Source organism: Olea europaea, chromosome 19 (assembly GCF_002742605.1).
Source record: "Olea europaea var. sylvestris chromosome 19, O_europaea_v1, whole genome shotgun sequence".
NCBI classification, from domain to species: Eukaryota; Viridiplantae; Streptophyta; class Magnoliopsida; order Lamiales; family Oleaceae; genus Olea; species Olea europaea.
The window spans coordinates 7,918,880-7,932,287 of record NC_036255.1 but is presented as its reverse complement, the minus strand read 5'-3'; the positions used below and the strand labels follow the sequence as shown (position 1 = coordinate 7,932,287).

At 36.4% G+C, this 13,408-nt stretch overlaps 1 protein-coding gene across 2 annotated transcripts; it reads left to right on the top strand.

The window, feature by feature from the left end:
- The first annotated feature begins 2,844 nt into the window (after positions 1–2,844).
- Positions 2,845–12,441, top strand: LOC111368667 (protein SCAR3). 2 transcript variants are annotated; one of them, XM_022990049.1, is made up of 10 exons: positions 2,845–3,289; positions 5,797–5,960; positions 6,539–6,662; positions 6,738–6,870; positions 8,148–8,215; positions 8,368–10,205; positions 10,293–11,140; positions 11,284–11,388; positions 11,872–11,979; positions 12,094–12,441. In XM_022990049.1, the coding sequence occupies exons 1-10, from the start codon at positions 3,135–3,137 to the stop codon at positions 12,139–12,141; spliced, it is 3,591 nt and encodes a 1,196-aa protein (XP_022845817.1). In that variant the 5' UTR covers positions 2,845–3,134; the 3' UTR covers positions 12,142–12,441. The 2 variants fall into 2 exon arrangements, with proteins under 2 accessions (XP_022845817.1, XP_022845816.1); XM_022990048.1 differs by having other exon boundaries at positions 8,368–11,140.
- The last annotated feature ends 967 nt before the right edge of the window (positions 12,442–13,408 follow it).

Below are 13,408 nucleotides of genomic sequence, written 5' to 3'. Positions count from 1 at the left end.
CTGTAATAAAGAGGCTGACCACCTCCCTGACAAGAGCCCCACAAATGGGGCGAGGCCCACACCAAAAAAGGGACCTCCCCCCCCCCCCATTTGTGGGGACCGCCCCTGGTTGCTATAGCAGGGTCCAAATATATATATCTAACAACGTTGGTTATATTTCATTTTGTCTCTGCTATAAAATAAAGATTGTACGTGACCATTCTTTAATGGAAAATTGTTAAAATAAAAAGGCGAAAGTTTTGTGGCTGGCTGCAATAATTTCTCCTTCTTTCTTTACAACCAAAAGGAGGCAATAATATCATTTTCTTTTTATTATTTCATATATAATTTCTTAAAAAGCAAAATAAATAATTCTTAATGTCTCCTGAAATAAAATAATATAAACATGCGCAGTGACCCGTTCTTCACGGTGATGGGTTCCCATTCCCATTACAAGGTTAAATCCGTAATTTCAACACCGACCAAGGTCAATATATAAAAAATGGGTTAATAGCACAAAACGTCCCTACGTTTGACATTTATTGCGAAAAATGTCCATATGTTTTATTTTATTGCATTTTCATCCTTATTTCAACGTTTCATTGCTAAAAACGTTATTTTCACCATTTTGAATGTAAAATGACCAAAATATCCTCCTATTTAAATAAAACCAAAAAAAAGAAAAGAAATATAAATAATAAATTGCAATCTTACTCCTAAATTTTTAAAAAGTGCAAGTGAGTCCAAATAATTATTAAAATGCCTAATAGTACAAAACATCAATACGTTGGGTCTATAGTGTGCAAAACGTCCCTACATTTCAAATAGATGAAAATGACATTATCGCAATGAAACGTGAAAATAGGGATGAAAATGCAAAAAAAAATTGAAACGTATGGACATTCTCCACAAGAAGTGTCAAAGGTAGGAACGTTTTTCGCAAGAAGTGTCAAACGTATGAATGTTATGTTCTATTAAGCCTTATTAAAATTAAAACCATTGCCAAATCGATGAGCCTCCATATCATTCCCAAAATACCATCACCTAAACTCTGGCAGCACCACCTATCTGGAGAGATTTATGTCATTTGCAACACACCAATCGACTATGCTCATCAGGGCGTTTTTCTTCATGGTCTCTTCTTCTCCAAATGGGACTGTCACCTTAGAAATAAAAAAACTCTGACCAATCATCGCAAAAACCGCCTAACTTTCATATCGCTGAATCATCTGTTGATGTTTTAAGACCATAAAGAGAAGCGTCCTGGTAAGTATAGTCGATTAGTGTGTTGGAAATGACATGGATCTCTTCATAACAGGTAATGATGCCGGAGTTTGGGTAATGGTATTTTGAAAATGGTATGGAGGTTCATCGGTTTGGCAATGGTTTCAATTTTAATAAGGCCTAATAGCACAAAACATCTCTACGTTTGACACTTATTGCGAAAAACGTCCTTACCTTTGACGCTTCTTGCGGATAACGTCCATACATTTCAATTTTTTTTTTTGCATTTTCATCATTATTTTCACGTTTCATTGCGAAAAATGTCATTTTCATCAATTTGAAACGTAGGGACGTTTTGCACACTACAGGCCAAACGTAGGGACTTTTTGTGCTATTAGACCTTTTAATAATTATTTGGATTCACTTGCACTTTTTAAAATATTTAGGAGTAAGATTGTAATTTATTATTTATTTTTCTTTTCTTTTTTGGTTTTAATTAAATAGGAGGGTATTTTGATCATTTTACATTCAAAAATGGTGAAAATGACGTTTTTAGAAATGAAACGTTGAAATAAAGACGAAAATGCAAAAAAATAAAACGTATGGACGTTTTTTGCAATAATTGTCAAACGTTGGAACGTTTTGTGCTATTGACCCCATAAAAAGTTTCACTAAAGGTCACTAACTTATAAGCTTATTTCATATTGATCAATTAGTCAAATCGACGTATTTATGTTTCAATTCAACGACTCTACTTACATTTTTGTTTTTAAGTTGAATGTTCAGACTATAACATTACTAGAATGGGCAAGTTCCTTACATAACAAATACACATCAAAGGTTCAATATTTTAAGTAAAAATTAATGATTTATATTTATTTTTAAGGGTGTGGGACTTTTTATTTTTAAGCACTAAAGAACGTTCGCCAAAATAAATTGAGTTTTAGGTATTATTTGACAATTTTTTTTTTTTTTATAAAAGTAGGTAGTAGTGGCAATGGACCAACCCGAGCTTGGCTCAATCCACCAACTCGTGAGCTCAAAAGCAAGCGCACAAGCTCAAGATTTTTTTTTTTTAAGTTTAAAATTTTTTTTTGATATTTTTATTCTCATTTTTTTACGTGGGCTCGTGAATTTTAGACTCGTTGGTCCATGAGCCATTCGTGAGGGCTTGGCTTGTCGAATGAACCTCCATTCAACTCGGGCTTGAGCTCGTCTTGAAAAGAGTCTGATTCATTCATGGGCTGAGTTTTGATGAGATGAGTTGACGAGTTGAAGAACTACTCGACCCTTTTGCCCCTAGAAGTAGATGAAATATGCAGTTGAAAAGTAAAGTTGTGAATCCCATAAAAAATATGATTAAAATTAAAGTTTTTCCAGTTAATAAAATGTTGCCAAATTTAATTACACAAGCACATCATAATGACTACAGAGAGAATGGTCAAACCGAAATAGAAATATAAGTTGAGTGGATTAATTTACACAAGTTCAAGTCAAGTAACCAACATTAAACAAACATGTAAGTTGGGCGATCTCCAGTGAAATTTCCAGTCAATTCATCCAATGACTAGTTTCGTCCTTTCAGTTTACTGTATCGTACAGTAAGTCCCCAGGAATGGATTGCTTTGCTCATTAGCAAGTTCCTTCAGCCTCTCTCTCTCTCACACACACAGTACTCGCATTCTCTCTCTCTCTCTATACATATCACCTTCTCGGCAGTTAAGCTGCTGCAATCCCTCTACCTAATTTTTCAACTTGTGTTCTCTTTGATTTTCTCTCACAATTCCATTATTTAATTTTTATGATTGATTGCATATTTCATCCGTTTAGCTAATATAGTCTCGAATCCTGAGACTGTTAATCTTCTTGTCTTTGCGTGTATGGGAGTGTGTTTGTGAGAGTGTATCTCAATATCTGTATAGAGCAAAACGATGCCGTTGGTGAGAGTGGAGGTAAGGAATGAATATGGACTCGGAGCTCCGGTGCTGTATAGAGAGGCGAACGAGGAGGATCCGAAGGAGGTGCTCGACGGCGTCGCTGTATCTGGTCTCTTAGGGATCTTACGTCAGCTCGGCGATCTTGCTGAGTAAGTCTTACGACAACTCTGTGGAGAGAGTCTATTTTTCTTTCACTTATTTGAAAAGGTTAGGTTAAAAAGGTTCTCTTCCTAAGAATTCAAACTTGATTAACTTTGAACTCTTCTAGCTGTCATTTGCTATGTTATGCTTAAATTTTGTCTAAATTTGAGGATTTTGTTTGCATAGGTTACCTACTTTGTAATCTAGTGCGAGATTTTTCTTAAATTTGAAATAACAATCACATTACGGGTTGAAATGTTTCTCTACCCCAAAATTCAAATTTGATTAACTATGAACTTTATTTCTTTGGTTTTTTCCTTCTTCAAGTTAATTGCTGGATTTTGGTCTAATTTTGAGAATTTTTTTTGTATTTTTAGTTACTGCTAGTCTGCTACTTTGTATGATTTTTAATTTTTTTAAATTTGAGAAAATAATCATATTATAGTTTCAATTTGTATTATATTCTGATTGTCAGTTGAATATGCAATGCCTTGAGTGCTCTTATAAGTTTGGTGAGAATGGAAAGCTTTGGATACTTGTTTTATTCATGTTCTTCTGGTTTGAAAATTTAGCTTCACAATTAGTGTCAAGATAGATCAAGGATGGTTCAAAGATTGTGCCCAGACTTTCATGCTAAGGAGATGGATAATCACTCACCCAGCATATACTTTCTCTTTTCAGTTCGGCTTCCTATAAACATTGGGCACCTCATTGCAGTTCCGATGAGGATGGTGCCCACACGAGTTCCCTCAAATTCTACTATTCCGAATGGCAATGTCTGCCGACAATACTTCCATTATATAGTTTTTCTGTTTCTGGACTGGTAAATTGAACTTCATTCAATTTACAAATGTAAATTATTGTGAATTTAATTGGTAGGAGAAATTAGTGATTATGCTTAGCAAATTCTCTCTCTTAAGAAAATTCTTTTGAAAACTTTGTACCCCAAGAGGAAAAGCATTATCTCTCTTGTCTTTTCTCTATTAATAAGGAAACTAAGTATAGGAGGAGAACAATTTCCAACTTTCTTTACAGTTATGTTATTTTCCTCCCAGTTCAAACATTGTCAGTAGTATGCACTCATAACTAAGCCTTACTGGAAGTGGAGAATCTATATGGATGACAACCAATGGAATGCCAAAAAGGGTCATGACTTTTGGCGTTCTGTGTTTTTCGCTCTGATGCTCGGACTCTTCGAAATGGACGAAGTACTCGTGTTGTGGGTATGGAATATGTGTCAGGTCTTACAAGTTTCAATTTCTCTCCTCCCCCTTTTTTTTTTGCTCTCTGTAAATCTAGCGTAGCTGCTGAGAGGGTGGAAGAAGGCGGCGGTGCTAGGTTTTCCCTTCTATTTCTTCTTTTTCTTCCTTTTTTTCTTTCTCTCCCTCTCTATATTGATGGTTTAGGGTTTTCTTTGTATAATATGAAAATGGATTTCATATAGAGTCCGTTTGATTGCAAAGATGGAATTTGGGTGGAAAGAAAACGAATTTTAGGGAATTGAATTGTCTAGAAATTGTTTTACTGAGAATTGTCAATTATTGTGTTTGATTGGTATAATTTTCCATGTAGAAAATGTTGAGTGTTTTCTAGTGTTTGTTTGACTTTGTTTTATATGAAAATTGTCAACTAAAGGGATATAATTTACTGGTATTGAGGATATAATTTGTTTCCATTGCCCAAAAAAAAAAAAAAAAGAAGAAGAAGAAGAAAATCATCTATCTTTTGGTGTTCGTTTGGCTTCGTTTTACACAGAAATTGTCAATTAAAGGAAATTTTTTTTTACAATTAGGGATATAATTTGTATTGCCAAAAAAAAAAATAATAATAATAATAAAAAATAAAAAAAAGAAAAAAGTAGCCTAGAAAACCAATTCCCACCACATGGCACTATAGCATACTATCATTCTACCATTGATACCAACCTATTGTTCCTACTCTGGACTAGGTGGAGATTATTGAAATCTGCAAATGTTGGATGTGTACTTTAGTTATTTCTGTGCCGTCTTCTTATCCTGAAACTATATTTGGCCCCTGGTACTGTTATTTTATCGTTAGATTTTATGCTGTAAACAACTGCAAAAATAAACTGAGAGTTGAGCATAATTTTCATTATTGAAAGAACTGTGTTTCTTTACATATTTTTAATGATGAGTTTAATAACTTTTTTGACGATATTGTTTCCTGTAGATCACTCTATCTGATATAGTCAGCATTCCAAGGACTCGTTAATTTATTCTAGCAATCTACTTGTTATTATGTACGGATTTCAGACATGAGTTGCTGGGATCTACAGTTAATACTGCAATGTCTCTTCAACTATGTAAAGGGTGACAAATATTGGAAAAATAAAATAGATAAGGAGAAAGTTCTATAACGTTATAAAATTAATATATGATTCATAATTCTAATGCCATCTGGATTCTATATGCTATTTATTTAGACATCAACTATTATTACTGAATTTCAGCTATTGAAACAATATAAACTGAGATTACCTCTTCTAAATTAATAGATTTGCAGCCGAGGTCTTTCATGGCTTACAGGAGGAACTGATGATAACATCTTCTAGAAGTCATAAATTGATGGCTCGTGTGCAACATATAGAAGCTGCACTTTCTCCAGTTGAGAAGGCTGTACTGGCCCAAAGGAGCCATTTACATTACGCTTACACAGCTGGTACGACTCATTATCTGGCTTTGACATTTCATCACCTTTATGTTTCTGGGTCAGGGTGGATAGCCCGTTTCCATTCACAGGCCTCTTTTGGTTTGCTGAATCGCCAAGAATCAAAGCCCATTCCAGCATGAATTCAGTTTCATCTGAATCACTGATGGAATGTCCTTTTCCTATCTATTGTTTAGTTGCAAAAAGGGAAAGCTACAAGTAAGATTGACCCATGAAAATCCACTACCCCGAGGGGTATGGAGGGATGGGGAGAGAGAGAGATGGTGGGGGTGGGGGTGGTGATGAGTAGAGGTAAACTGTTGTGGTACTGTGGTGACAGCTGTGTTTGTCAAATGGGCATTGGTGTGTATGTTTCAAACTCATGCTAGAATGGTTTCTCCTCTGGGAACTAGCTGGATAATGGTTTCCAATTGGCATTCCCACTTTTTTTAGTGTCACAATGGTCTTTTCATTTAATTTGAAATAAATAAATAACAGCGGGTGCCAAACCTGCCCTTTTCCCCAGATTTTGAAATTTACAGCAGCATGAATGATTACTCTTAATATTCATGAAAAATAGCTAATTGCAGGTTCCAATTGGCATCCTCGCATCCGGTGTCACCGAAATCATTTTGTATACAGTGAAATGCCCCAATTCATTATGGATTCCTATGAGGACTGCCATGGACTTCCACCTCTGTATTTGCTTGATAAGTATGGGCATCTCTTAAAACATCTCCTGTTCCTCTCTGTTTGTCTTGCCATTGAAGTGTGTGTTCTGTCTTTCAGGTTTGACCTTGGTGGCCCTGGATCTTGCCTGAAAAGGTATTCAGATCCAACTTTCTTTAAGAGAGCTTCAGCAGGGGCTGGTGAAGCACGTACTGAGAAAATTCAAAAAGATAAAAAGGGTCGCAGGATCCAGGTATGTTTGATGCATCAACCAATAAAAGAACCTGTCTCTACTTGTTCTCTACCTCTAAACTGGGATAATTGCAATATAAATTATTTTCTCCACTGCTATGCATTGCTAAAACTGAAAGGTTCACTATAAGGCTATTACCAGAGACCTGAAATGCATTTACCAAAAGGGTACTGGAGCAACGTTGGTCAGAAATTACTTTGGCTTGATAGCTTTGCGGAAACTGTGCAATATATTGCCAGAATTATCAAAATTTCTCATTATAGTCGACTTCATATTTAGTGAAAGGTAAAATAAAAACTTGAAAACCCCCTATCCCAAGACAATGGTGCTTCGGAATTCATCAAATATGAATTGAGGTCCCATAGTCCAATTAAAGTAATAAGATTAATTTGTTATTTCAGTAAAAAGAAAAATTGCAACACAGTACATTCCTTTTCTTTTCTGTTATTTTTTAGGGGCCTGATTTTATCTGGTCAGGTGATTGTATTGTTACAACGTTGTGCTTAAAAACCCCCTATCAGAAGACAATGGTGCTTTGTAGTTTTTTATCAAATATGTAATGAGGTCCCCTGGTCCAGTCAAAGTGTTTAGATAAATTCACTGACAGTAAAAGAAAAATTGCAAGACAGTGGGTTCCTTTTCGTTTCCATTTTAGGGGCCTGATGTTATCTGGTCAGGTGATTGTATTGTTACAACGTTGTGCTTAAAAACCCCCTATCAGAAGACAATGGTGCTTTGTAGTTTTTTATCAAATATGTAATGAGGTCCCCTGGTCCAGTCAAAGTGTTTAGATAAATTCACTGACAGTAAAAGAAAAATTGCAAGACAGTGGGTTCCTTTTCGTTTCCATTTTAGGGGCCTGATGTTATCTGGTCAGGTGATTGTATTGTTACAAGGTTGACAGTTGTGTATAACTTTGTTCTGCTGACCATTTTTGCATTTCAGAAATGAAGATACCTGTAATTCACTAGTGCTGTCAACAGAGATTTTATCAAATGTTTTTTATGTCAAACTAAATTGCTTCTTGTGCTTCAAGTCTTTTTACAATTTATTGGATTGGTCTCTTATGTGTATGTTCACGTATTTATGCATCTAAGATCTAGAAATGTAACAATTTGCCTGATTGGCTTTTGTACATAAGTTAACAATGGCAAAAGAAAACATCCCTCTGAAGCTATTAATCCTCATGTTATGTTAATATTGATATGAATTCTTTTTTTTGCTTTTTATGATCAAATATGAATTTAATATCCTAATACATGCCATGAATTGAACAGAGAAAAGGATCATGGGCCAGGAGTAGAAAAGTATCACGAGATGCATCATTTTTCAATCATAGTGGCAGGTACTTGAATTTTATACTTAAATTCTGAAGGGGAAAATGGCAAAGTAAAAACGAGGAAATGGGCTATTAATACTAGGCTCCTAGCACAGGATTTTCATTGCCTACTGATTTAAGATCATTAAAAATTATGTTTGGATGCTCCAACATTGCAGAATGCAATTCAGTCAACCGAGTGTTGATGGGAAAACTTCTCCTTTTCAAACAGTGCCCACATTTGATGCTACATTAAAATCTGATATGGGAGAGCAGTCAAATTTGGATTCAAGAAATGAATCGGGCTACATTGAACATGTTTTCTGCCCAACTTATTCCATGCAACCCGAAGAACTAGAATCTAAAGAATCATTTTCTTCTCCATTAAACAACCAAAGTTATTCCCTTGATTATGAGTTTCTCAAGGAGAAAGGCGCTGATGCGGTTGATGATAGTCAAATCAATTTATCAGAAGCGCAAACAGGACGGACTTCACCTTCTGTTACTTGGGATGAGAAGGCAGATATACTGGAGCCCAAGGCAGAGGAGTTTGATAGTGATGAAAATTTAGAGTCATCTTGCACAAATTTCGACCTAGATACACAGACAGGTGGAGCAGTTAGTTTTGGAACTGCTAGCAAAATGGAGGTCCAACTTTGTAACCATGATGTGCCAACGTCAAAGCCTGGTGATATCCAGGTCGATGACTTTGAGAGGGATGGAGCAGTTAATTTTGGATCTGTAGACCAAATGGATGTCCAACTTTGGAATCACAATGTGCCCATGTCAAAGCCTGGTGATATCCAGCTTGGTGACATTGAGGGGGATGGAACAGTTAAGTTTGGATCTGTAGACCAAATGGATGTCCAACTTTGGAATCACAATGTGCCCATGTCAAAGCCTGGTGATATCCAGCTTGGTGACATTGAGGGGGATGGAACAGTTAAGTTTGGATCTGTAGACCAAATGGATGTCCAACTCTGTAATCACGATGTACCAACAACAAAGCCTGGTGATATCCGGATTGATGACATTGAGGAGGATGAAGCAGTTAATTTCGGATCCGTGGACCAAATTGTTGTCCAGTTTCTTAATCACGAAGTACCATCGTTAAAGCCTGGTGATATCCAGCTTGACGAGATTGAAAGTGAAACAGATCATTATATGGATGCACTTAATAGCATGGAGTCAGAGCCTGAAACTGATATAGACTGCACGACGAAGCAAGAAGTACTGCATTCCAATACATTGAATGATAAGAAAATAGATGATGGATCGTTTGGGATTGTTATGCAACATTCTGACTGTCATTCATCAAATTTTGAATCCAATTTTATGGACAATGGTTCTCTGAATGGACATAATGCCATTTCAGTGTCTCTGGATACTCCTCCTGCAGCTTCTTGTTATACTGACGAAGTAACAGAAGAGGATAAATTTAACTCAATCTCCTCCGAGAACAATGCCTGTTTGCCTTCCGCTGAAATGGATAGCAAGTCCTTGGAAACAGGCCTTCCACAAAATGTTGATGACTCTGACAGAGAAATTGTTTTCAGCAAAGTATCATCATCTAACTCTGGAGACGATAATTCAGGAATGCCAATGAGCACTCTTGAGTCTCAGAAACCTCCACCAGAATCTTCAAATGTTACTTCAGTTAAGTTCTGGACTAATGGTGGCTTGCTAGGACTGGAGCCATCAAAGCCTCCAGATTTCAGTGTACTGAATGCTCTCGCTCAAGATTCTGTGGCCGAAAGAAATGCCAAAAATAGAACCTTTAGTCAGAGCAATAATTTTGGTGGCGATGGAGATAAAGGAAAACCCGATCAAAGGGAAAATGCACCGGCTGTCAAATGGGGTTCCGATATGGGTTGCTCTACATCGTTCCAAGATTATCAAGAAAATGATTTCTCTCTTAGGGAGAGATCTTGTAAATATTCGCCTGCCGATATAAATGCCAAAGCTACCACAGCGTGTCAGGAGAATAACCGAAGTTCATCTCGGATGTTTGAAATTGGTAATAAATTAATTTTAAATGGACCTAACAGAAAACTGTCACTTGGTGGAGACGAAATTTCTGACCATGGCAGCTACCTGAGTGCAGGTGTTTATGAGCATAACAATAGTCAAAAGTTTGGATATCAAACATTCCCAGGGACGACTAAATGTTTGTTTGGAGGCAAATCTCTGACTAGGTCACCTTCTTCATCTCCACCACTTGAGCATATGAAAATATCTTTCCAGCCAATAGATGCCTGCGAGACTTCCAAGCTGAAATTGAAATTTCGTGATGGTAATAGTAGTTGTGAAAGCAGCAAAGATACCTTTCACTTGTTTCAGTTGGTCCCAGAACCATCCATTGAACGATACAGTGTTGGTTTAGACTCAGATGATGATTCATTCTATAAATCCTCTCCTTCTGTGTCAGATGATTGTCTTAGTCATCACTCAGAAATGAATTCTGAGCAGTGGGAGTCTGGCGAATCTCCCAGAAGCAAGGACCGTGATTTATATGATGCTTTGCGTAGAATCTCATTGTCAGAATCTGTTTCAACAACTCTAGAAATTGGGAATGTCCAGGGACACACCCCCAAGAATTCCACCCTTCCAAATACATATATTGAAAACGGTGTAGAAAATTCTCAACCTGAATGTTTGTTTGATCTTCCGTGTCTTGAATCCGTAAATCATTCAATCAAGGAAGAACAGAGAAAAAATTCCCTTAAAAATAGTCTTCCAGAACCACCTACTCCCCCTCCTCTCCCTCCACTGCAGTGGCGGGTCATGAATCCACATTCAGATGATGTAGAATACGGCCCAGTTGCTGCTATTCAAGCCCCTAACCATGCATTTGATCTGAAACTTTCAGCCTCTACAATTCCTCGGCAACCTAAGCCATCCCCAGTTGATCAAGATCAAATTATTGAGGCTGAGAATGTGCTAAAAAGCACGGTATATCAAATCTCTCTCTCTCTCTCTCTCTCTCTCTCTCTCTGTGTTTTCTCTTAATTTATTAATCAAAGATGATGAAATAAGATATGCAAGCCTATCTTTCAGAGACATAAATTTGTAACTGCTCGTGTTTTTGTGTGCAGCATTTGGAATTACAGAAGCTAAATGGAGGAAGCGAAGCTAATCAAGCTGTAAATGGCTTGAGTGTGGACGAAAAGGACAACTTCCTGCAGCAGATTAGGACAAAGGTGAGTTGCCAATTGCCATTGATTATTGCAATATTTTTATGGTCTTTTAGGCTACTATTTCATGATGATAAGTAGATGAAAAAATGATAATATATTGCTTAAGAACCTTCTAAATAGATCTATCAGATAGAGAATATCTAGAGTAGGTTTTTCTCATGAGTTGAGCATTAAGTCTCAGTAACTTGCCTATAGGACCTCTAAAATATAGCAGAAATTTATACAAAGAAGCATATTTATTTCCAGTCATATCAAATATTTGCTTGTTTCTTGTTGCTGTACGGATCTTATTCTGTGAAAAATTCTTCACATCTGCTACCTGGCGCAGATTGACTACAATAGTCTCTTGTTTGTGTAGTGCTCTTGCAGTTTTCTATGGCTTCGCACAAATTTCATTTACTTCTTTTAATAAATAGAAGCTTAAAAATTGTTGATTATAGAATTCGTCTAGCACTGATCCCTTGGCGCTTTGTTGTATGATTGTAGTCATTCAGTCTGAAGCCAACTGTGACATCAAAACCACTTTTCCAAACTGGGGGCCCTGCCAATGGCAAAGTCACTGCAATTTTGGAGAAGGCAAATGCAATTCGCCAGGTATCTCTCTTCCCCTCAAAAACAAACATAAACGGAGGAAAAGCTTGCTTATGGTCAATTTATATTAGCTTAATGGCTTTCTATAGTATTCACTGTTATTTGTTACCTATTCAGGTTGTTAGAAGCGACGATGGGGAAGATGATAACTGGAGCAACCCTTAAATTGTCGCCAGTACATAAAAAACCAATGGCTTGTATTTTTTATTTCGATACTAGGTGAGCTGCGATATGTTTTGTTCATAGCCCCAGTTCCTTGTAATTAAGTTGTAGGTCTTTCTTGTATCATTCTCTGAGGTCGTTGCTTCGGCAACTTTTAACTTCGTTGTAAAAGTTAGGTGAATTCCAGTTCTGCAATGTTACTGAATCTTGAGGCAGTTCTTTGCTTGAGCTTTGATTGTACTTTGTATTAGTTCGTGATTAGAAAGTTACTGTCGCATCACCAAAATGGACCTTATTCATAAAGTTTCTTCTCCAATGCACGATGAGATGGACAATGTCAAGGGGAAGTGGCAGAAATTAAGAGTATCTCGCATTCCATGGATTAAACTCTACATAACAATCAAATAGACGTACTTCCAATCTAAAGCTGGTGGAAATTGCACTAAAATTACTATCTCAAGACTCGTTTAAATTTCTATTTTTTGCTTAGGAGCTTGCTCGATTCAGAAATATTGTTCTCCAAAATAGCACATTTCGTGCTTTTGTATCGAACAGAATTGCATACAACAATTTGAAAATTTTCTTTGCACCTCATCCTTCTATTTTGGACATCCAGAGCCCATCGTAAAAAAAAAAAAGATTTATCTACTTATACAATATGGCATCCATAATGGGTGCCATAATGTACAAGTGGCACCTTCCTATTGAAGGGGTGCTGGGTTGCCATAATGTACACCTAGCATCGTCCCAAAAAAAAAATGTGAAGTTGGCACGAGTAAAAATACAGATTCGCACTAAGCAAAAGTTATATAAAAGTAAAAAATAAAAAGTTGTCTACTTTCCAACCTCAAAAGTCCTAAAGGAATGTTGACTCGTATATCAAGTCCTTCCATGTTGCTTATAAATTCGACCTCTATTATATATTCCGAGGTTTCAAAATAATATTGTTTATTTATAGTTTCTAGAAGTTGATAATGCACCCCGAGAAAAAGGGCTTTTTCACATCCATATAATTGGATGTTGCCTTTATAAATCTGTTCTCTAATTGGCATAGGCTCTAAAGTGGACTAAAGTAAAAGTAAATATGTCTTTCCATTTACTAAAGAGCGGAAATGCTTGTTTGTCGAGATTGATTGTATATGGGAAAGAAGTGTTTGAAATTAAGCTACTTTTTTTCTTGATCAATAAAAACACTTTCACTAAAGTAATAATCCCACATATTTATTGAAAGAAAAAGGTAGATTCCAAGCATCCAGCTTAACGATCAACT